The sequence below is a fragment of the Neohortaea acidophila genome (assembly GCF_010093505.1).
Source record: "Neohortaea acidophila strain CBS 113389 unplaced genomic scaffold BDY17scaffold_9, whole genome shotgun sequence".
Taxonomy (NCBI): Eukaryota; Fungi; Ascomycota; class Dothideomycetes; order Mycosphaerellales; family Teratosphaeriaceae; genus Neohortaea; species Neohortaea acidophila.
In genome coordinates this window covers 999586-1018636 of record NW_022985518.1, presented here as the reverse complement: position 1 = coordinate 1018636, position 19051 = coordinate 999586, and the positions used below count along the sequence as shown (strand labels likewise).

Genomic DNA, 19051 nt, shown 5'->3' with positions numbered 1-19051 from the left:
TGGATCACAGGCGCGTAGGTCTGCCGTTTCCCTGGCGTATCCATCTTGTTTTGCAATGAAGGTGGTACGCTGTCATCGCCAGTGAGTTTATGTATCGTTTCCATCAACGACATCCACGGTGTGAATGGCGCGATCATTGTCGCACCGCCGGGCTGTCTTTTGAGTCCGTCCAGTAGGTGTAGTGTGACGAGAGCAGCAGATGGGTAGTCGAAAGGTTCAAAATGTGAGTCCAGCCTCGGAGCGTCCTGGATTGTAATTGGGGAAGGCTGTTTCGTCGCGGATGTTGAAGAATCTTCTTTCACAGACACTGATAGAGCACTGTTGATCGGCTGGTCTGCATCGCGTCTTTGCTGGAAAACATACGGCGGGACGAGAAGGTTGAGTGCACTCTCAAACGGCACTGTGCTATTACCACCCGGTTGCTGTTCCCTTTGAAGGGTTTGCGTCAACTCGTTAGCATCCGGAAGATGTGCCCAGTCTAGAGTACGTTTTTGAACGGCCTTGGCGAGAGGGACTGAGGTCGCGAGATTCATGATTAGACTCCAGGCCGTCATAAGCTCAGTGACACTTGCGAGGCTGCTTTGCGGATCGCTCGCATCTTCTGTTGTTTGTTGTTCCAACAGAGCAGAAGACACTCGCCACAGCGTGCTGGGGTATGTATTCCGACAGTAAGGATGCGATGCGGCAGCCACTGCGCGGAGCGCCTCCGAGGGCCGTAATGCCCTGGCGGAGAGTTCTTCCGAGCGCGTACTCCGCACCCACCTATCGCTGACGTGCTTTACCCAGTTGAAACATTTCCTCGTGAAATTGAATGGCACAAGCCCGCGTTCTCCCGTCGGGCGTACATTCAGGCGGCCGAATTCCAAGAGATGCTCTAATGCTGCCCAGTCGTCCAGCCTGGCGCCGGGTCTAGGCGATGTAGCATCTTCAAACGCCTTAAAAGACGCTTCGGCAGCGTGCATCGGTCTCGTGTTTGATCTAGGTCTCGACACAGTTGTGGCTCCCTTGCGTGGCGAAGGCTGCCCTGGTGCTGGACTGCTTGCAGTGCTTTGGTCCGGCGCTCGGCCATGGTCAGGGGACAAGCGATCCAGAAGTTGCCGGGGTTCCAATGGCTGGCGAGAGTAGCGACCGATTGGTACTTGCTGTGACTCTAGTGGCTGCCGAGAGTATCGACCAAGCGGAACGTGCTGTTGTGCACACGTTCGGAGCTGTCTCGCGGCGTTCGGCGCTCCCCCATGCGAAGGAGGCGTGAGAAAGTGCGCCGGTTGCAGGTCGCGTTTCGAAGACTGCCATAGCCGCTGAGGACGTCCTGCGAGCGCGCCTCTGCGAAGGATACCTTCTCGTGCGCGGCAGACCGTGCAGATGTACAGGCTGCCCATTTCTGGCTTGCCGATGTCCTTGCAGGGGACGACACGTGAAGTGAAGATGTTCAGGCAGGCGGCTAGGTCGAATGAGGAAACTCCGCGGCGCAGGTTCTCCAACGCGCCGATGTCGTTGGCCAATGCCGGGAAAGTTTAAATTTTTGACCGCTGGTGCAGGGATGGCCCGGCTGAATGACTCTCCCGCGAAATCCGACACTTCTTTGATCTTCACCGAAAGTACATCATGATAAGATTGTAGTGCAGGTCTCCCTGATTTCACGGAGACTTGCGGAGAACACCAATCGCAATGACGACGCTGAAACCTCGCGCGCCCTACACTCCCGAGGAGTTGGCCAAGCTCTATCCGGCCGGTCTCGAATTACGACAAGTCCAGATTCTTCTGCGCCACGGAGAGCGGACGCCTGTATCGACTCGATTTCAGAATGCTGGTCTGGCACCTTTCTGGCCGTATTGCAGTGCGGCCAAAGACATGAAATCGGCAATCCTGGAGGCGGATGGCTCATGGGACACCCTGCAATGGAGAAGGCGCATAGAATCACTCGGCAAAGACGACCAGCCAAGCTTAAACACTGGATCGAAAGGGGAGGTCGATAGCATATGCCAGCTTGGCGAGCTAACCGATCGCGGTCGCGAGACCACTCTCGCTCTTGGACAGCGCACACGGAAGCTCTACGTTGACCAACTGGCCTTTCTCCCAGCCACCTTCGACGTCCAGTCCGCCTCGAATGTGTACTTGCGATCGACACCGATTGTTCGCGCCCTGGAGAGCGTGCAGCAAGCATTCAACGGCCTCTACCCTTCTTCTACACGGGCCAATGGAGCGCCTGCACCCGCGGTAATGACGAGAGCATGGCAAGACGAGACGCTCGTCCCCAGCGAAGGCGCATGCAAACGTTTCCGCGAACTGGCACGTGGCTTTGCTGATCGCGCCGCAAAGCTGTACAACGATGGGCCTGAACTTCAATACATCAACAAGAAGATTGGCAAGTACATGCCTGAGGACTCGCCCGTGGTGAAGGTGGACTCCCATCCGCGCTTGTCAGGTGTGATGGATTCAGTCCACGCCTCACTGGCTCATGGCAAAGACACTCGATTGCCGAGCGAATTCTACGACGAGAAGGTTCGCGCCGGCATCGACAAGATCTGTGTTGAGGAATGGTTCGGGGGATATGCCGAGAGCAATGAGTACCGCAAACTGGGCATCGGAGGTCTAGTCGGAGACCTAGTGCAGCGAATGGTGGAGCACACAATGGCCGCAGCTAAGCAGCAGCCCAGCGAGGAGCCATTCAAGATCAGCATGGCGGGATGCCATGATACTACCGTCGCAGCGACGCTTGCTGCATTCGGCGCATTCGATCCTTACAACGACAAGTGGCCTGGCTTCACCAGCTCCATCGCCTTTGAACTTTTCAAGCAAAAGGACGGCGAGGCAGGAAACAACACTCCCACTGGTACCATCAGGCCCGACAGCAAGAGGACATGGTGGAGTTCCTTCTTCCCATCGTCCCTCGCCCCAACCCCGAGCTCTCCCCGCGCACCTCTGGCCGAAATGCCATTAACCGACCGCAAGAATCTCGACGAGTACTTTGTCAGACTCCGATACAATGATCAACCCCTGACAATTCCCTTTTGCAAGCCTCAGGGCCGACATTACAAGGACGACGAAAGCTTCTGTACACTGGCTGCATTCAAAGAAGCCGCCGACAGTTTCACGCCCAAGAACTGGAAGGAGGAGTGTGTAATGAATCTGGGGCAGCCGACGATGAGTGCGGTGGTTGACAGGCCGCCAGGGTTGTGACCAGTGTTTTTGTCGAGAGTTGTGCTTCGAATAGAGACAGAGATTCTAGAGGTATAGACGCACGCGTATGGACAAAGGTTCATGTATGAAGGCGAAAGAAGGGGTTGTTTGTCGAGTGTGTGAATGCAACGAGCATTTTTGTAGTGTTCGATCTACGGGTGATTGCCTTGTCTCTTCATGACAGGTCCTCAAAAGAGATGAGTCGTGTTTGTAAATGTGATGTTTGTGCAGTGAACAAAGCACAAGCACCAAATAAGGTTCGCGACGGGCGGCGGGAACAGCCGCCGCTTTGAAGCGCTGGCGGCCTCACGTGTCAATTGTTGCGCATGCCGCCTGCAACACGCATCTACTCTTGCCTGAGCAACCCTCACTCCCATTGTATTCTTCTTCACCAACGCGTGCGCATACCGACGTGGAGGACGTCGACGAAGGCTCTTGTTAAATCGAGAAGAGGGAGATGGGGAAGAGTGGTTCCCGATGAGCGAGCACTCCCGCTGTGTCACTGCGCCCCCGCGATGACCTCGCGCTCCTCTTACCGCTAGCCATACCCACTCTCGCTCGCCTCACTCCCACCCGTCACACGGGAAGTTCCAACAACCATGGCTACAACAGTAGTCACTCGGCCTGCGCAAGCCCTTCGCAACCGCCGCGACGGCCCCCGACCAGCGTCCATCTCCAAGCGGCAGAATGCCATGGAAGCGGCCACGGAGCAGAGCAACAAACGGCGCAAGCTGAACGAACCCTTCGTCCGCGACTCGCAGTACATCTTGGACAAGTTCTACGGCAAGCAGCCATCGCTCACCATCCACCTCTACGATGCGACGTTCCGCTTTGAAGGCCAGGACGTCAGCTGGACCTACGACTCCCCCATGAAGTGCGTCCTTCGCCATTTGAAGCATCAGACCGTGCCGCATGAGATGATGGAAGAGCTGCTGTCGGGTGCCATTCAGTGGTATGATGGTTGCCTGATTGTCGAGGTACACAACCACCGCGCCAAGGCGGGCAAGGAGAAGGGCAGGAAAGACTTGACGGCGAATGATGGAAATCTCAAGTTTGGCATGCACAACTATACTCAACATGTTACCCCATCTCCTATGGTCGCATATCCGAGCAAAGCGATCACGGACCAGGCGCTAGAGCTGGAGAGTGCAGACAGCCACGGCGGGAACATGGCGGCACCCGAAAGACCAAGGGACAAGGATGGACCCAGTGTTGTCACCGTGGTCATGCACCCGACGCCTCTATCACAACATGCAGAGATGATGATCCTCATGAAGACTCCCGCGGATCAGATGCGAAGTAACAAGAAGAGAGGCGCTGATGGTGCTCCCACCGCAGCCCCGCCCACTCCCCAGATGTTCGCACCTCCGACCCCCCTGACGCAGACCTCACGTGGCCCCGTCACCCAGTCGCAGAAGATGTGTCTGGAGGATGGCGATCTATATTCGTTCCAAGCGGATCTGCTGGTTGCAACGGAACCGCCTCTCTACCTCGAACCTGTCGACAATCCGCAAGACGCGGAGAGGGTGCTCGATATGCTTCAACACCCTCTCCACCAAGCTCAGCCACCTTCTTCGAAGACTCGTAAGAGGACTACCGCGGAAGTGGCGGCTGACGATGCGCAAGCAGCCGAGAGTGAGCGCAGGCTGCTCATCATGGACGAGCGCCTCAAACCAACCACCGCTGGTGCAGTTGCAAATGAGAATCAAAACGCCGCTGCTTCTCTTGGCTTCTCCCGATTCAAGACCATCGAAATGGTGCGACAGAAGCACGAGGAAGCCGATCGTGCCAAGAAAGAGGAGGAGGCGCGGCTGGCGTTGGAGAAGAGGCAAGCGGAGGAGCAGAATGCCATTCAGCAGAAGAATGAGCAACTGGCGCAGAGACAACGACAGTTGCAGATCTTGGCGGCGCAGCAAGCCGCGCAGCAGCAACAACCGAACCAGGCCAACATCGCCCTCATGCGACAGGAACAGTTCCGCCAGCAACAAGCTGCTAGAGCGCAACAGCAGGCACTTATGAATCAAGCCCACGGTCATCCACAGCAGAACGGGATGATGCCGAACGGACAGCAGGGCTTCCAGCAAGGAAACCAGGGTGCGGCAACACAGTCAAGCCCTGTAGTAAGGAATCAGACGCCGATGATCCACTCGTCGCCAATGACGGCACAAGGCGGCTTCCCGATGGCGCAGACGTCTAGCCAAGGTGGCGGCAGCCCTCAACGCCCGACTTCTGGCGCGATGGCGAACCCCATGATCCGACAGGCCAGTCAACAACATCAGGGCAGTCGCAACAACACCCCGCAAATGCCGCAGGGCACACCGGCGATGGCGCAAGCCATGCCTCGACAGATGAGCCAGACGCCACGCATGCAACCTGGCAGCCCCGGATCGGTGATGCAACAAGGCACGCCAAACATGCCGATGGGGATGCAGACACCACAAATGGGCAATCAAAGTCAATTGACGCCCGAGCAGATGCAGATTTTGCGTGCACAGCAACATGCCATGCAGCAGGGACAAGCGAACGGGGCGTCGCAAGTTGCACAGTTCAATCCCGAGCAGCTGTCACTTCTCAAGAATATCACTCAGCAGCATAGTGCGATGAACCTGCAGTTGAGCAACGCTATGAACGCGGCTCGCCAGGCGGGAAACCAGCAAGCGGCCCAGACTTACTACAATAGAATCCAGCAAAACTCCGCTCAACTGAAGGCTAAGCAGGCTCAGGTGATTGCCAGTTTCCAACAGCAACAACAGCAACAGCACCAGATGAATGCTGCGAACCAGATGGGCAACGCCGGAGGTGGTCAGGCCGGCAGTCCGGGAGGCATGCAGCAACCTACGCCTCAAATGGGCCACGCACACCCCCAGCAAGCGGGAGGAGACCCAAACCAAATGTCCCCGATGCAGTTTGCGAGTGCGCAAGCCAAAGCGCAGCAGCTCGCCGCCATGCGGCAATCGGCGCAACTCTCGCACGCGCAACAGCAACTCCAGGGCCTGGCGCAGCAATACAGCGGGCTGAACAACGTGCCGCCTCAGATTATTCAATCGCTTCCCCCGGCCGCCCAGCAGCTCCTGAAGCAGCAAATGCTGCGCCAACAAAACGCCCGCCAACAACAGGCTTTTCGCGCGCAGGCTGCCCAACAGCAGCAACAGCAGAATGGAGGCAGCAACGCCACCGCCGCCGGCGGCAACCACGAACAAGTCCCCGGCTCCCAACCAAATCCGCAATATATGCAGCAACTGCGCCAGAACCAAGCCATGCTGGCGCAGATGCAGAGCCAGCAGGCGCAGCAGCAGCTTCGGCAGCAGCAGCAGCAGCAGCAGCAGGGAGGCGGCGGCGGGATGGGATTCAATATGCCGAATGGAGGGAGTTTTGGCGCGGGCACGCCGGATGGGAGTGGGGATGGTGGTGGTGGTGCGGGAGGGTTGGGGCCGCAATTTGCTGCTATGGCTAATGCGGTTAATCGGGGGAATTCTGGAGGGCAGCAGGGGCAGGGACAGTAGAGTTGGGTCGTGCGGAGTGTGGTTTGCATGTGTGATAGGGAGGTGCTGCAGAATGACTGGAAGAGGAGGGATGTTTTGATTGCTTTCTGGTTGAAGAATGGGTGCGCGGGTGCGCGGGTAATGTTTACACCTCGCTACGGTGTGTGTGTTAGTATTGAGACGTTAGAATGAATTGTACTTTCTGAAACACGGCATACCCGCATAAGACATTGCATGATGAGGTGAGATTGATAAGATTGATCTCGTGCCCTGGGAACCGCTTGCCAGATGAGGCTAGGGCAGGGTCTCGGCGCGCGCGTGGCTGCAACGGCCGGCGCCCATTTAAGAAATTTGGCGACGGAGGTGAGATGCCTGCACTGCCTGGCCTCCATCATCGTCTCCGTCCAACTCCTTATCACTTACTTCCCTCCTCTCTTTCCGAACCTTTTTCAACAAAAGGCTTGCTTCATCGCCTCCTACCTTCTACCTTCTTTCTTGTTCATCCACACCTGTGTTCAAGAAACCCCTACCCCGAAGCCGTGGACAGCCGAGTCGCGTTGCGCGTGCCCTTCCCGACAGACATTCAAGACACCAGCGCACGCTGACCCCAGCGCTTTAGCGACTCCATCTCCTCTTCATTCCGTCTTTGTGCCTCTTCCCACTCTTCGACAGACATGCCACCCCGACGATCGCCGCGACAGCCCGTGAAGCAAGAAACCATGGCGGCGCAAGATGAGGATTCGGCCGCCGAGTACGAACACACCAACGGCTATGCGAATGGTCGTATGAACGGACACCTCAAGGAATCGGCGGAGAGCAGAGATCAAACAAATGAGAACATCTTCCTCTTCGCTCCCAATCTGATCGGTACGTGGCGGCTACCATCCCACTCCCTCACCCTTTCAATCAGTCAGCTAACTCCATCCCCCAGGCTACACCCGCATCATCCTCGCCCTCGCCTCCCTCTACTTCATGCCCCTGCACCCCCGCCGCTGCAGCTTCCTCTACTCCATCTCCTGCCTCCTCGACGCCATGGACGGCTGGGCGGCGCGCAAATTCAACCAGTCCACGCGCTTCGGCGCCGTGCTCGACATGATTACCGACCGCTGCACCACCACCTGCCTCCTCGTCTTCCTCGCCACGGCCAAGCCCGCCTACTCGATGATCTTCCAGTGTCTGATTAGCTTGGACTTTGCGAGCCATTATATCCACATGTATGCCACGCTTGCCATGGGCGGGCAGGGGGAGAGCCATAAGAATGTCAGCGCGAGTCGGAGTCGGATCATGAATTTGTACTATACGAATAAGGTGCGTCCAGACTAGCCGCGGTCATGCGAAAGGGACGAAGCATACTAACACAAATGCCACAGGCCGTCCTCTTCACCGCCTGCGCCCTCAACGAACTCTTCTTCATCGCCCTCTACCTCCTCTGCTTCAGCAGCCCGCTCATCACCCCCGCCCTCCTCCAGCCAGGCAACAACCTCGCCACCCCTGCCGAACCCTTCCATCCCGCGCCGTCTCTGCTGTTCCCCTCGCCCTTCTCCGCTGCAGCAATGGAAATGGCCCGCGCGAACAAGATGGACTCCACGGTCCCTTGGATTCTGACGATTGTCAGTGCGCCTGTCATGGCGTTCAAGCAGTGGGTAAATGTCATCCAGCTTGTTAAGGCGAGTAAATGGTTGGCTGAGGGGGATCGGAGGGAGAGGAAGAAAGCTGGACTTGGGGGAAAGAAGAGGGCATGATCCATTCCCATAGTTGCACTTTGCGGACTTTTTCCTTCTAACGGGGCTATGATTGTCTTTTCATGGAGTCGACTTGATGTTTAGCGTGGTGTTTGGCGGTTGGGCATTATAGAGATTGTGAGTTCCTTCAAATTACCGAGGGTCTTGATTGGTTTGGCTGAGCTGGTGAGGTAGTCTGAAGTATCGTTTCGACCTGGCCATGAAATGACATTCATGAGTTCTTGACGGGTCGGCAAGGTCTCCGTCAGACGCAGAAGCAACGCACGTAAAACTGCATCACTTTCGGCTTTGCATCGCATTCAACCCGGCCCGTCCTGCGCGCGCAGGCAACCAGAGCGCCAAAATGTGCCCGCATCGTCGGCCCATCCTTCCCGCTGTGCAAGAGGATGAAGCACTGCTGCCCCATGAAGCCAACGAGAGCGCGCTCCTCGTCAAAACACACGGCGTCTTCTCCTCCGCGGAGCTTGGGACCGCCGGCAATCGCCACGCGATGCGCCATGTGGGCTGTGGAATCGGTGCGCGCGCGCCAGTTGAGGGCCATGAGGTAGAGCTCCGCCCCCTTGTCTGCATGGTGCACCGTCCAGACCGGGCCTTCGATGTAGAGCCCCTTGTGCGTGACGTAGTAGGGGGCTCTTTGCAGCGCGCGCCTGCTTCGGTCATTGCTGATACAGTGGTGGAATTGCGCGGGCTCGACGGCTAGCATGCCCGTGACGTTCAGCGGGGGATCGCGATCCCGGAAAATAAAGATCGATTCGTCGGCGGATTGCTGGATGAAGAGGTATTGCAGGCGCATGAAAGCTTTCTGCCCGCCTTCGCCGTACAGCAGCGGCATGTTGATGTCCAGCAAGCCAAGCAGACAATACGCCATGTCCTCCGCTCTCGACGTCTTCCGGCCCGCCGCCCAGCTCAGGATCTCGGCGAAGTTGGCCGCCTTGACGGTCGAGGGGAGGTGCAGGTACTCGGGTGCGATGCCGGTGATGCGGGAAATGCTCTCGAGGAAGTGGGCGTCTTTTTCTTGCGTCGGCGTCGTGTCTGCTGTCAGGGTCATGTCTGCGCCTTTGGCTCCGATTACTAGTCGGCTGAGAAACGTTGCTTGGCCGCGCCCTTTTCGCCCAAACTCCCGCCAGGTTTTGCTGCAGAAGATGACTTCGTCGGGGGCTAGCAGCTCCTGAAGGCTAGGTACTGCGTCAACAACGACCTGCTGGAAACAAGAAGGGCTTCGACTCACGTCCAGCCGCGCTCAAACCACTCGCTCTCCGCCAACTGCTCCTGCGTAGGGAAATTCGTAATGTCCGCGAGATAGGCGACGCAGAAGGCCGCCTCGCGATACCAGTGATACATCGAGTTGATAGCCTCCGACAGCTCCGCCGAGCTGCGCTGGTCGATGCAAGCCGTGTCGACCCAGATCCATTGCACGCGCTGCGGGGGGCCAGCCTGCTCAAGCCAGCCCTGCACTTTGGGTTGTTCTTTCTTGACCCAGTGGCAGAATTGCTCGATTTTGCGAAATCCCGCGCTCGATTTCCGGCGGCCTTTGGCAAAGTCTTTGTAGGTGATTTCGTCGTCGGTCCAGCGATGGGAGAGGATGGCGTAGGGCGGGACCTGGGTTAGGTCGAGGAAGTCTTTGATTTCTAGCGAGTGGATGTTGATCAGTCGCATGTTCGCTGAGCTCGACAAGTTGTATATGCATGTTCATCCAGAGAGTGAGGCTGAGGTTGCGAGGTTGCGTCGACGGGTGAAGTGGTCTGCTGCGCCCCCGCTCGATCGAGGCGCATGAGTTGTGAGCTGCGTGCATTGCACTGCCTTTGCATTGTCTGCACGAAATGATTGACAGGGGTCGTCAAAGTTCCGATCAAAGTGAGTGAATCATTGGTTGACGCCTTGGAGGTTCAGACAATGCATCGTGACCATGATTCCATCATCACTCAGCCTTGCCCGAAAAATCGAATAAATATAATCAATTCCAAAATCTGACTCAGCCGATCGATCCAAAAGCCTCTATGGCGGTGAGTGTCCAAAAATCGCTTAGATTTTGGTTAATTCCCCGCTGATAATTGGCTGCAGCAGTGGTAACGCGTCGCACTTGTAACGACCAAGTACAACCCACTGGTTCGATAAGAGATGCGAAGATCCCTAGTTCAATTCTGGGTGGAGGCATTGATCCCTCTGATTACTCTTTCTTTTTTGCTGTTTTGCTTCCGTTCGTGGTGGGGTGTCCGTGTCTACTACTGCATTCAGTTCAGATCTGCCGACTCTTCTTTTGGACATTATGGAGGTAAAGAAGTGGTTTGGAAAGATCCACACACGAACCCATCTACATAACATATGCTGGTCGAAATACAACGCTGGTATCATCATAAACTAATCAATTCGGAAGGCCGTTGGCTGGAAGTCCTTCGTTGTCTGGTATGAGTCCAAGTTTGCCCTCGACGTCCTTGTACATGTCGTAGCTGTGTGTAGCAGTCAGCGTACGCTCTTCAGTCCGGTCAAACACATGGGAGCATTACCTGTTCATCTCTTCGATCGTCAGCTTCTGCTGCTCGTCTTTGACGCTGTAGAGTTTGTTGTCGGTGTTGCTGGAGAAGCCTGCAGAGAACATGTCAGTCAGTCTTTCTTTCCTCTCAAACCATTGATAAGTGATAACCGACCAATTCGCTCGTGGATATTCTCGCGTGCTCGAGCAGCAGCAGCCTGCACTTTCGTGGCTCTCGGCTTCCGCACCTGCTCGTATAGCCGTAGCGCCGCCTTGACGTCTCCTTGGTAGTACTTGGGGCTGAAGACAATTCCCAAAGCTGCAGCATCTTCCAATGCCATGCACGCTCCTTGACTCTGGTCAGGCATCACTTCGGCCAGTTAGCAATGGACTCATCAACACGCTCTTCAACATGCACTCACTCGGATGTGCGGCATCACCCAGAATCGTCACCACGCCCTTCGACCAGTGCTCGTAGGGGTCATGCACCCACAACCTCCAAGGCCGAATCTCCTCGCCAATTTCGAGATGCTTGAATACTTGTCGATCCAAATCCGGGTAGGGATCCAGGAGATCCTCGACCGGTGCATCCGCATCCCACTTCTGCTCGGCGTAGTCACCCTTCTCGCGCGGGAAAAAGCAGTAGTACGACAGCAGACTCCCACCGTTGCAAGGTGATAGCACAATCTTGTTCACAGTGTTGTGACCACCCCAGTACTCCAGCGAGCTGTCGAGAGAATAATCCACCAGTCCCAGCTCCCTCGCCTTCTCCGTGGTGACGTTGGCATGCAAACAACTCGTGCTGGCTGGCCGCTTCTCGGGGAAAATGCCAATCAGATTCCGCACGACGGAGCCAATGCCATCAGCCCCAATCACCAAATCATGCTTCGCCGTGGTGTTGTTGTGGAACGTCACCGTGCCGGATTCGAGATCGATCGCCTTGCACTTGTGATTACACACCAACTTCGCCGGCGTCCCCTTGCCCTCCTGATCCAGCGCGCAGTCCATGAGCATGGAATGCATATACTGCCGATGGAACATGTTGTACACATAGCCCCACTTCTCCTCGTAGTCGTCGAGGTCGTACACGCTGACGGGCTCGCCAGTCTTCCAGTCGCGGTTGATGAGCTTCTTCAGCACGACGGGATCGCCTTTCTCAATGTCGACGCCCCATTCTGTTAGCCAGCGCATGCCGTTTGCCGCGCAGGAAATCGAGGCTCCGACCTCTCCGGCAAAATCGGAGCGCTCGTAGATGGTCGTTTCGTGGCCGGAGCGTCGGAGGGCAATGGCGGTCGCTAGGCCGCCGATGCCGCCTCCGATGATGCCGATGTTGAGCGGGGTGAAGTGGGCATCCTGGAGTGTTCTCGCGGGCGCCATGGCTTGTGTTGGAGATGTGGATAGTCTGCGGATTGCGGGAGATGTGGTGGCTTGGATGGGTTTGTTGAAGAGGATGTGTACTCTACCTTGTACTCTCCATCTTTTATTATACCGCTATGCGCTGGCGATAAGCCGACATGCACTTCCCGTGTCGGCCATCGTCCCGCACGGAGGGGCTACCAACGAGATCGCGATCCGATGTCATGTCTGGCGGGGTGGCCTTCCCGAAGCCGGGTTTGGGGGTCATGGGTGTGTGGGCTGGTGCGAGGTGCGGATGTGTACCCGGGCCGTGTACCCCATCCGCTCTGCTTGATCGCTTTGCAGCGGCCAAATCTTTGATCGGGCACAAACCGAGATACGTGAATCGAACTTGGCTCGGCTGGTGAATGTCCATCCGCTGGCCGCTTTCCGGATCTCTCATGCCAAACAGCGAGTGGGCGGCCTTGGTCAATCCTTCGTCAATGACAGGTGAAATCGCACTGGATCGTAGAATGCAGATGACAGTGATGCACGAAGAAATCATACATTCGCGATCTATGCAATCCCTCTATGCCTTCGAGTCCTTAAAATTGCCCAACTTGAACAACGCCGCAGCATTATCCCTTCCAATCCGCTTCTTCGTCCCCTCCTCCAAATCCACCCCATCATACCACCCACAAGCATCCTCAAAGCTCTCAAAGGGATAATCAATGGAGAACAGGATCCGCGCCTCCGTGATCTCCTCAATACAATACTTCAGCGTCGGCGTCGAGAAGTGGCCAGAGGTCGTAATGTAGATGTTGTCGCGGAAGTAATCGCGAATGGTCCTCTTGCAATCCAGCCCCAGCGGCTTCTTCACGTCTTCAAACCAGTGGTTGATCCGCCATAGGTCGAAAGGGATGTGCTCGCCCAAATGGCCGATAATGACTTTCAACTTCGGGTGGCGGTCGAAGACGCCGTTCGTCACCATGCCCAGGATGTGCAGACTGACGCCTTGGGCGAAGCTGAGAGGTGGCCCGACGAGCCACTTCCGCGGGGCCCACAGTTTGTCCATGAAGACGCCTGTGGGGTTGCGAGGGTGCAGGTAGAAGGGAACGTCCAGATCCGTGCACGTCTGCCAGAAGACATCCCAGGAGGGGTCGTCGTAGAAGATCATCGAGTCGCCCGAGGCGTCGTTGCGTTGGGTGTCGTTGACCAGGGCGCCGAGGAAGCCGTATTGCGTTACGCAGCGGCGGAGTTCGGCGGCGGCGACGTTGGGGTCGTGCATGGATAGTGTTCTGATAAAGTTAGCATTGTACTTCAAAGTGCTGGACAGGAATGGTGGAGCATACGCCAACGCCCCAAATCGATCGGGATATCCCTTGATCTGCTCTGCAACGTGATCGTTCACCTCAACAGCAAGGGCATTCGCCTCCTTCGCATCGTACACATCCTGCACGCCGGGAGCGGTGTATGACAGGATCGTGTAGCCGACGCCGAACTTGTCCATCTTCTCGAGACGGATTTTCTGGATGTCAATAATCTCGCGCGTGTGCTTTTCAGCATCGACGGCGAACAAGCCCGCCCACCATTTCTGCTTTTCCTCGTGCCGGGGGAGGCAGAAGGCTTCTTCTAACGCGATTTTGCCTTTCATGATGATGACGATGAGTATTGTGCTTGGAATGAAGAAGGAGAATGGAGATGGGGTTTTAAAGGACGGGTGACGTCCAGTCCTTGCCTCTGAAGCTCACCTGGTTACATAGGAAGGCTTGACGCGGCTTTGGGTATCATCCTGGTCGACAGCGGATGCTGCGCTTACTCTGCCGTGGCGGATGGAGCGGAGGAGGGAGTGGGTGAAGTTGCGGTCCGGGTACTCGGCCCGTGCACCATCCGCCGCAACGTCGGCTGGTGACAGCCTTGCGCCGGGCCAAGAGCAGAGGGTTGCCATCACGATGAACTTGAGATAGGAAAGAGTGCGGGACTCCGTAAAACAAGGTGCCATTTGTGATACGCACAACGAAAGTCCAACATGCTCGGCCGTGAAGACAATTCAGTGACACTCTTGACATACGACATTTCGCCATGGCAAGCCCGCATTCATTCGACTACCACATCCCACACGATAATCGGTCGATACCGTCCCTCGGCTCTCGGATCAAAATCTTCTTGCTGTCTCTCCAAATCAGGACCATCGAAGTAGCCGGCGAGGACCACGGTGCCACTGGTGAACGTCGTTGCATCGGGCGCCAGCGTCAGCTTCGCCGACCAGATGATACGAGTATCCCCCGGATCCATGGCGTTGGGTGCAAACCGTTGCCATTCGACCTTCGGTTGTGGCAGTATATTGCTGGTTTTGTTGGCAATGGACTTAACGGTTGCCCAATCCGTGTTGAAGTAACCCAGGAAGGTATCCGGCATGTTGAGCCTCTGGTGTACACAGTTGTTCTTGAACGTTACAACAAAGGATGCGTCCTTGAGCCACGTCATCCGGGTGTTGAAAGGCGTGACTGTCGCCGTGTCGATCCAGTAGAGCTCGTCCTTATTGTACCAGATGGGTTGAGTTTTCCAATACATGTCATACAAGTTCTTGTATGGCAGTGTCTGGGGGTCCGTATAGAGATACTCCGCGAGCCATGTAGGATGCACCAAGTCGCGAACACCCGCAATCAAAGCCTCGCTCATCGGACCGTGAAACACTGCCTGGCCGGCGTTGGTCAGACTCCACTCGACGCTTCGGGAACTGGGCCTGGTTTTGGGCAGTTCGACGCCGTTCGTATCTTTGACCACGACGGGGATCGCCCAAGTAGGGTCTATGATTTTGTATTTGACGCCTGGAGCACCTCTTCCCATCGCTTCAGCATCAGTGGGGAAGGCGTTCCACATGTGATCCAGAATCATCGACGCATGGGGATTTTGGAGGCCTCCTAGCTGACGTGTGCAGCCGCTGATCTTCTTCGCGTAAGAGGTACCGGTCGCACCGTTGAGCAAGGCATAGAACATTCGGGCGAAACCCTCGCAGACTTCTTCGCCGCTAGCCAAGGCATCGGACAACCGACGGGTCATGAATGTGCTCTTGAAATGCCCAATGAACGTGTTCATATCCTTTTCGATAGCGGTGCTGAAGATTAAGGAGAATGCGACCCAGGAGTACATCAAACGTGCGACCGCGATATAGTCCATTTGACCTTCTGGCACTTGTGGAAGCCCTGGCTGCTTTTGCCGTTGCTGTTCCCGAAAATCGTGTCTGGCTTTGTCGAATTGGTCCAGTAAAGCTCGGCCAAATCTTGTGAAAAGCTCGTCTTCAGGTTTCGCGGCTGGAGCTTTTCCCCCTCCGCCCGGCGCTGGAGGTTTCCACCCGCCCCCGGGAGCTGGAGGTTTGGCCGCGCCCCCCGGAGCTGGAGGTTTGGCTCCAACCCCCGGAGCTGGAGGTTTTGCCCCGCCCCCCGGAGCTGGAGGTTTGGCTCCACCACCTGGAGATTTGACCGGTACATCTGCGGGCGGAAGCTGCTCCCATGCTTTTAGAAACGCCGCGAGTGTGTTCTCCTCTCCAAGACCTTTCCGCACTTCCTGCAAAGACTGCAGCAGAGGGACGCAGTTGAAGTAGCCAGGTGGCGACACAGAGGCAGTGTCTTTCTGCTCTGCCACGCCATCGAAGCACAGTTTCCATAGATCCGGTAATTTACAGGCCCAAGCGAATGAATCGATTTCCGTGTAGTCCTGGCAAATGATGCACTCGTTGGCGGCAGGGTTGGAGTAGTTCTTCGTTGTGGGCAGAAACCCGGCGGCCGCCAAGTTGATCTCCCAGGGCTTCGTACTATACGGCGCTGGTGCACGACTGGTCGCTGGCGGACTTTCCTCTTCTTCGTTGTTATTGTTGTTGTTGTTATTGTTGTTGTTGCTATTGTTATTGTTGTTTTGGTTGTTATTTCCGCGATTGTTGCGGTTGTAGCCTGGAGGGTCTTCCATCGAAATCGTCTGGTAGTCACAACGAGGATAAAGAGAACGCGTACGGAGTAAATGTAGGGGAAGAAGCAGGAATACGAAAGTAGAGAGACAGTTAGCTCTTGTCGGATAGATGTCTCGAGCTGACATGGGCATCCTTACATCTTCTTGGGGGTCTCAACTGCGTACCCTACCTCGCATCAGATGCATCGTCGAAAGAGGTTCGAGGCCCGCGGAGACCTCAGGTGATAGCTCGATGGCCAGACCGGAATCACACTCGCATGTCTGCCAGCGCATTCGCCATGCATGGCATTGGTGGGCAACAATCAGCTCGAGGTCGTAGATACGAGCGGCCAGCTAATGAGACGGCGATCAGTGCCTCTTCTCACAGTCTGGGTAGGAAGTCGCCGGCCGATGGCCGACGGCATGCAGTTGATCAGGCCATGCTTGCTGTGATGATTGTTCGACCCGCCTGTTGATAGGCCCGACCAGCTGAGTCAATGCAGCCTCGCCTACATTAGCACGCGTGTGCACTTCTTGATCTGGCGGTGTATGCGTCAAAAGTAAGGCGCTTCGCCTGTCACCGGCGCCGCCGCTGCAGCTCTAGGCCTTGGATGTGGCATACAAGACGTGCAGTATAGCTTACGCCCGTAAGGGTGGGGCTGGCGCAGTGTGTTGTGCGACGGGATAGGAGGTACATGCAGGTGACGTTGGAAGTCACGGAAGCGGCCCTTTCGATTTCTTGGCAAGGCTTGCCTCGACCAACATTTCGATCGCAAGTCAATGCGACATTGATACAACAGTCCAATCGGAACGACAACAGGCTTGTGCCGCTCAGTACAAGTCACAGCACAAAGATGATAATGTCAATGATTTGGAATGAATTCGATACATGTGATCTCAATCATGCAAGCAGGCGAACACGGGCTTCAAACTTCACACCTTTCGAGGGTGCTTCTCAAGCCACTCATCAACCAAGCCTCGATAGTCCTTCGGCTCATACGGCTGAGTGAGATCCGCGTACAACCCAGCCTTCCGATTAACCTTCAACCCGCAATCATTGATCAACAAATCGAGGTAAGGCTGCGCATCGAACGCCAGATCCGGCAGCGTAGCACCATATCCGTAGGGGTATCGCCATTTGTTCCATTGCGTGTGCAGCAAGACTTCGCGCGTCACTTCCTCCGGCGAAGAAGGCAGATGATCCAATTTGCCATCCAGGAAAGCCGAGATCCAGACTGCTTGAGCATTGGCTTGGTTCGCAGTCAGCACGGATGATACCATGCCCGCAAAGGCGATGTTGTGCTCGTTGATGCGGGCAGGTGGGACGATGAAGCGGTACATGCGGAAGGGGTCGCCTTTGTTTTCGAAGGGGAGGTTGGGTTGCTTCCGTAGGCGCGGATAGGTGGTGAAGACTTCTTCGTCGGTCTGCTTGACCAGTCTCGCCTGTTCGTCTGCTGAGAGCGGGAGGCCGATGCCTGCGGAGCCGAAGTTGATGAATTTGATGGTGGGTTCTTTCTTCCAGCCTGTGGCGGTGACGACGATGTCGGCTTTGAGGGTTGTGCCGTCGGTGAGGTGGACGCTTTGCTTGGACAGGTGGTCGATGTCTGCCCCGTGGACGGTGATTTTGCCTTGCTTGCATAGCTCGTACCAGTCGCTGTCGTAGTTGAGGATGGAGAGGCCAGATGCTATCCAGAAGGCAGAGTCACGCGGTTGCAGAAGCTTGAGCGCGTCGTGCTTAGCATATGCATTTGTCTCGATGACTTCTCCTCCAAGCGAAGCCCAGAACTTGTCGACAATGAATCTTCCCACAGCCGTGCCGCTGCGAGATTATCAGTGGGTCGTCTCTCGAGGTTGAAAGCGAGCTTGTAAACTTACTGCAGAAACCATCGTGGCCATGAATACCCATCAACACCACCAAACGGACACGGAGAGAACCATGTGAGGGCTCGCACCGAAAGCAGCTTCTCCAATCGAGCTTTGCCTCCCAACACCCATGGCTTCGAGATATACACCGGCCCTTTCCCATTCGGCCGAATCACCATATCGACGTGTGCGCCGTTAGTCGCATACGCGTAGGCGACATCGTACGCAGACTTTGCGCCACCCACAACAACCACATTCTCCGCCGCCTTCAAGGTCTCGTTCTTCCTGCAAAAGTCTTTTGCGTGGAAGTACTGGCCCTGGAAGTCGTCCTTCCCGCGGTATTGTGGGAAGTTGGGAGTGGAAGTCAAGCCGGTGGCAACGATGAGCTTCTTCGTCTCGATTACCTTGGTGCCGCTTGGGCCGGTTGTGGACAGACGATATCCATCCTTGATGGCCTCGACACTGTCCACGTTGGTCTTGAACTGAGTTCGAGAGATGATGCCGAACTTCTTTGCGTAGTCCGTGAGGTATTGGTGCAGGACTGCTCCGGGAATATGCGAGTGTGGTTTCACGCCGTAGACTTCTTCCGACTACGACAAACGTGAGTGACAATTCGAGGACACGTTTTGAGATATACTGCGATGCTCACCATCGGGAAGTCAGGGTTCTCATATGCGTCGAACAAGTTATTAGACTTCAAGCCAGCGTAGATTCGATCTTTGGCCCATGTTCCACCAATCGAGTCCTGCGACTCGAGCACGAGTATCTCCTCAGACGGGTGAATCTCTATGTACACCTTTGCGGCGCTGAGGCCATGCCACCCTTATACAATGGTCAGTCATCAGAAGTTCATAGGGATAATCGCATAAACTCACCCGTCCCAACGACAATACAGTCGTACTTGCTAGTCATTTTCAATGTCGAGGCGAAGCAGTTGATGTCCGGATGTTGGCGAAGATGGACAAAGTACAAGTGGCCAGAAGGGGGTTGGATATATACGCTCGCCGCTGCCGGATCTTATCTCGACACTGCCC

General features: G+C 56.0%; 8 protein-coding genes and 1 non-coding gene across 9 annotated transcripts; 4 read left to right on the top strand and 5 right to left on the bottom strand.

Moving 5' to 3' along the window:
• The first annotated feature begins 1555 nt into the window (after positions 1-1555).
• Positions 1556-3380, top strand: BDY17DRAFT_302496 (histidine phosphatase superfamily). The gene has a single exon (XM_033734425.1). The coding sequence runs from the start codon at positions 1669-1671 to the stop codon at positions 3178-3180; it is 1512 nt and encodes a 503-aa protein (XP_033587414.1). The 5' UTR covers positions 1556-1668; the 3' UTR covers positions 3181-3380.
• A 139-nt stretch (positions 3381-3519) lies between these two features.
• BDY17DRAFT_201109 (Spt20 family-domain-containing protein) lies at positions 3520-6875 on the top strand. Its single transcript, XM_033730100.1, has one exon. It carries the CDS (start codon positions 3780-3782, stop codon positions 6681-6683), a length of 2904 nt encoding a protein of 967 aa, XP_033587413.1. The 5' UTR covers positions 3520-3779; the 3' UTR covers positions 6684-6875.
• A 572-nt stretch (positions 6876-7447) lies between these two features.
• Positions 7448-8404, top strand: BDY17DRAFT_255607 (phosphatidylinositol synthase; the record flags this gene model as incomplete). Its single annotated transcript, XM_033731541.1, has 3 exons — positions 7448-7529; positions 7594-7970; positions 8033-8404. 3 exons carry the CDS (start codon positions 7448-7450, stop codon positions 8402-8404), a joined length of 831 nt encoding a protein of 276 aa, XP_033587412.1.
• A 586-nt stretch (positions 8405-8990) lies between these two features.
• BDY17DRAFT_235672 (heterokaryon incompatibility protein-domain-containing protein) lies at positions 8991-10018 on the bottom strand (the record flags this gene model as incomplete). Its single annotated transcript, XM_033730291.1, has 4 exons — positions 8991-9393; positions 9493-9579; positions 9633-9838; positions 9881-10018. Coding segments are annotated over 4 exons (834 nt in total), but the record flags the coding sequence as incomplete, so codon positions are not given.
• Positions 10019-10391: 373 nt separating this feature from the next.
• On the bottom strand, positions 10392-12486 carry BDY17DRAFT_302485 (putative salicylate hydroxylase). Its single transcript, XM_033734424.1, has 4 exons — positions 11297-12486; positions 11050-11244; positions 10909-10987; positions 10392-10851 (listed from the first exon to the last, which is right to left on the bottom strand). The coding sequence occupies exons 1-4, from the start codon at positions 12249-12251 to the stop codon at positions 10767-10769; spliced, it is 1314 nt and encodes a 437-aa protein (XP_033587410.1). The 5' UTR covers positions 12252-12486; the 3' UTR covers positions 10392-10766.
• Positions 10458-10558, top strand: BDY17DRAFT_t31. Its single transcript has one exon. It is a non-coding gene; the product is annotated as a tRNA-Thr (tRNA).
• Positions 12487-12774: 288 nt separating the features above from the next.
• Positions 12775-14015, bottom strand: BDY17DRAFT_284914 (2,3 dihydroxybenzoic acid decarboxylase-like protein). The gene is made up of 2 exons (XM_033732101.1): positions 13562-14015; positions 12775-13507 (listed from the first exon to the last, which is right to left on the bottom strand). Exons 1-2 carry the CDS (start codon positions 13861-13863, stop codon positions 12799-12801), a joined length of 1011 nt encoding a protein of 336 aa, XP_033587409.1. The 5' UTR covers positions 13864-14015; the 3' UTR covers positions 12775-12798.
• A 177-nt stretch (positions 14016-14192) lies between these two features.
• BDY17DRAFT_302483 (uncharacterized protein) lies at positions 14193-15653 on the bottom strand. The gene has a single exon (XM_033734423.1). It carries the CDS (start codon positions 15387-15389, stop codon positions 14307-14309), a length of 1083 nt encoding a protein of 360 aa, XP_033587408.1. The 5' UTR covers positions 15390-15653; the 3' UTR covers positions 14193-14306.
• A 1434-nt stretch (positions 15654-17087) lies between these two features.
• On the bottom strand, positions 17088-18840 carry BDY17DRAFT_255372 (putative dimethylaniline monooxygenase; the record flags this gene model as incomplete). Its single annotated transcript, XM_033731526.1, has 3 exons — positions 17088-17973; positions 18030-18607; positions 18667-18840. Coding segments are annotated over 3 exons (1638 nt in total), but the record flags the coding sequence as incomplete, so codon positions are not given.
• Positions 18841-19051: the final 211 nt, after the last annotated feature.

Coding starts and splice junctions, on each gene's coding strand:
- BDY17DRAFT_201109 (XM_033730100.1), top strand. CDS start 3,780: ATGGCTACAACAGTAGTCACTCGGCCTGCGCAAGCCCTTCGCAACCGC.
- BDY17DRAFT_302483 (XM_033734423.1), bottom strand. CDS start 15,389: ATGGACTATATCGCGGTCGCACGTTTGATGTACTCCTGGGTCGCATTC.
- BDY17DRAFT_302485 (XM_033734424.1), bottom strand. CDS start 12,251: ATGGCGCCCGCGAGAACACTCCAGGATGCCCACTTCACCCCGCTCAAC. Junction 10,988..11,049: donor GAATATCCACGAGCGAATTG/GTCGGTTATCAC, acceptor TGTTCTCTGCAG/GCTTCTCCAGCAACACCGAC. Junction 10,852..10,908: donor ACGATCGAAGAGATGAACAG/GTAATGCTCCCA, acceptor TGCTACACACAG/CTACGACATGTACAAGGACG.
- BDY17DRAFT_284914 (XM_033732101.1), bottom strand. CDS start 13,863: ATGAAAGGCAAAATCGCGTTAGAAGAAGCCTTCTGCCTCCCCCGGCAC. Junction 13,508..13,561: donor GATCGATTTGGGGCGTTGGC/GTATGCTCCACC, acceptor TAACTTTATCAG/AACACTATCCATGCACGACC.
- BDY17DRAFT_302496 (XM_033734425.1), top strand. CDS start 1,669: ATGACGACGCTGAAACCTCGCGCGCCCTACACTCCCGAGGAGTTGGCC.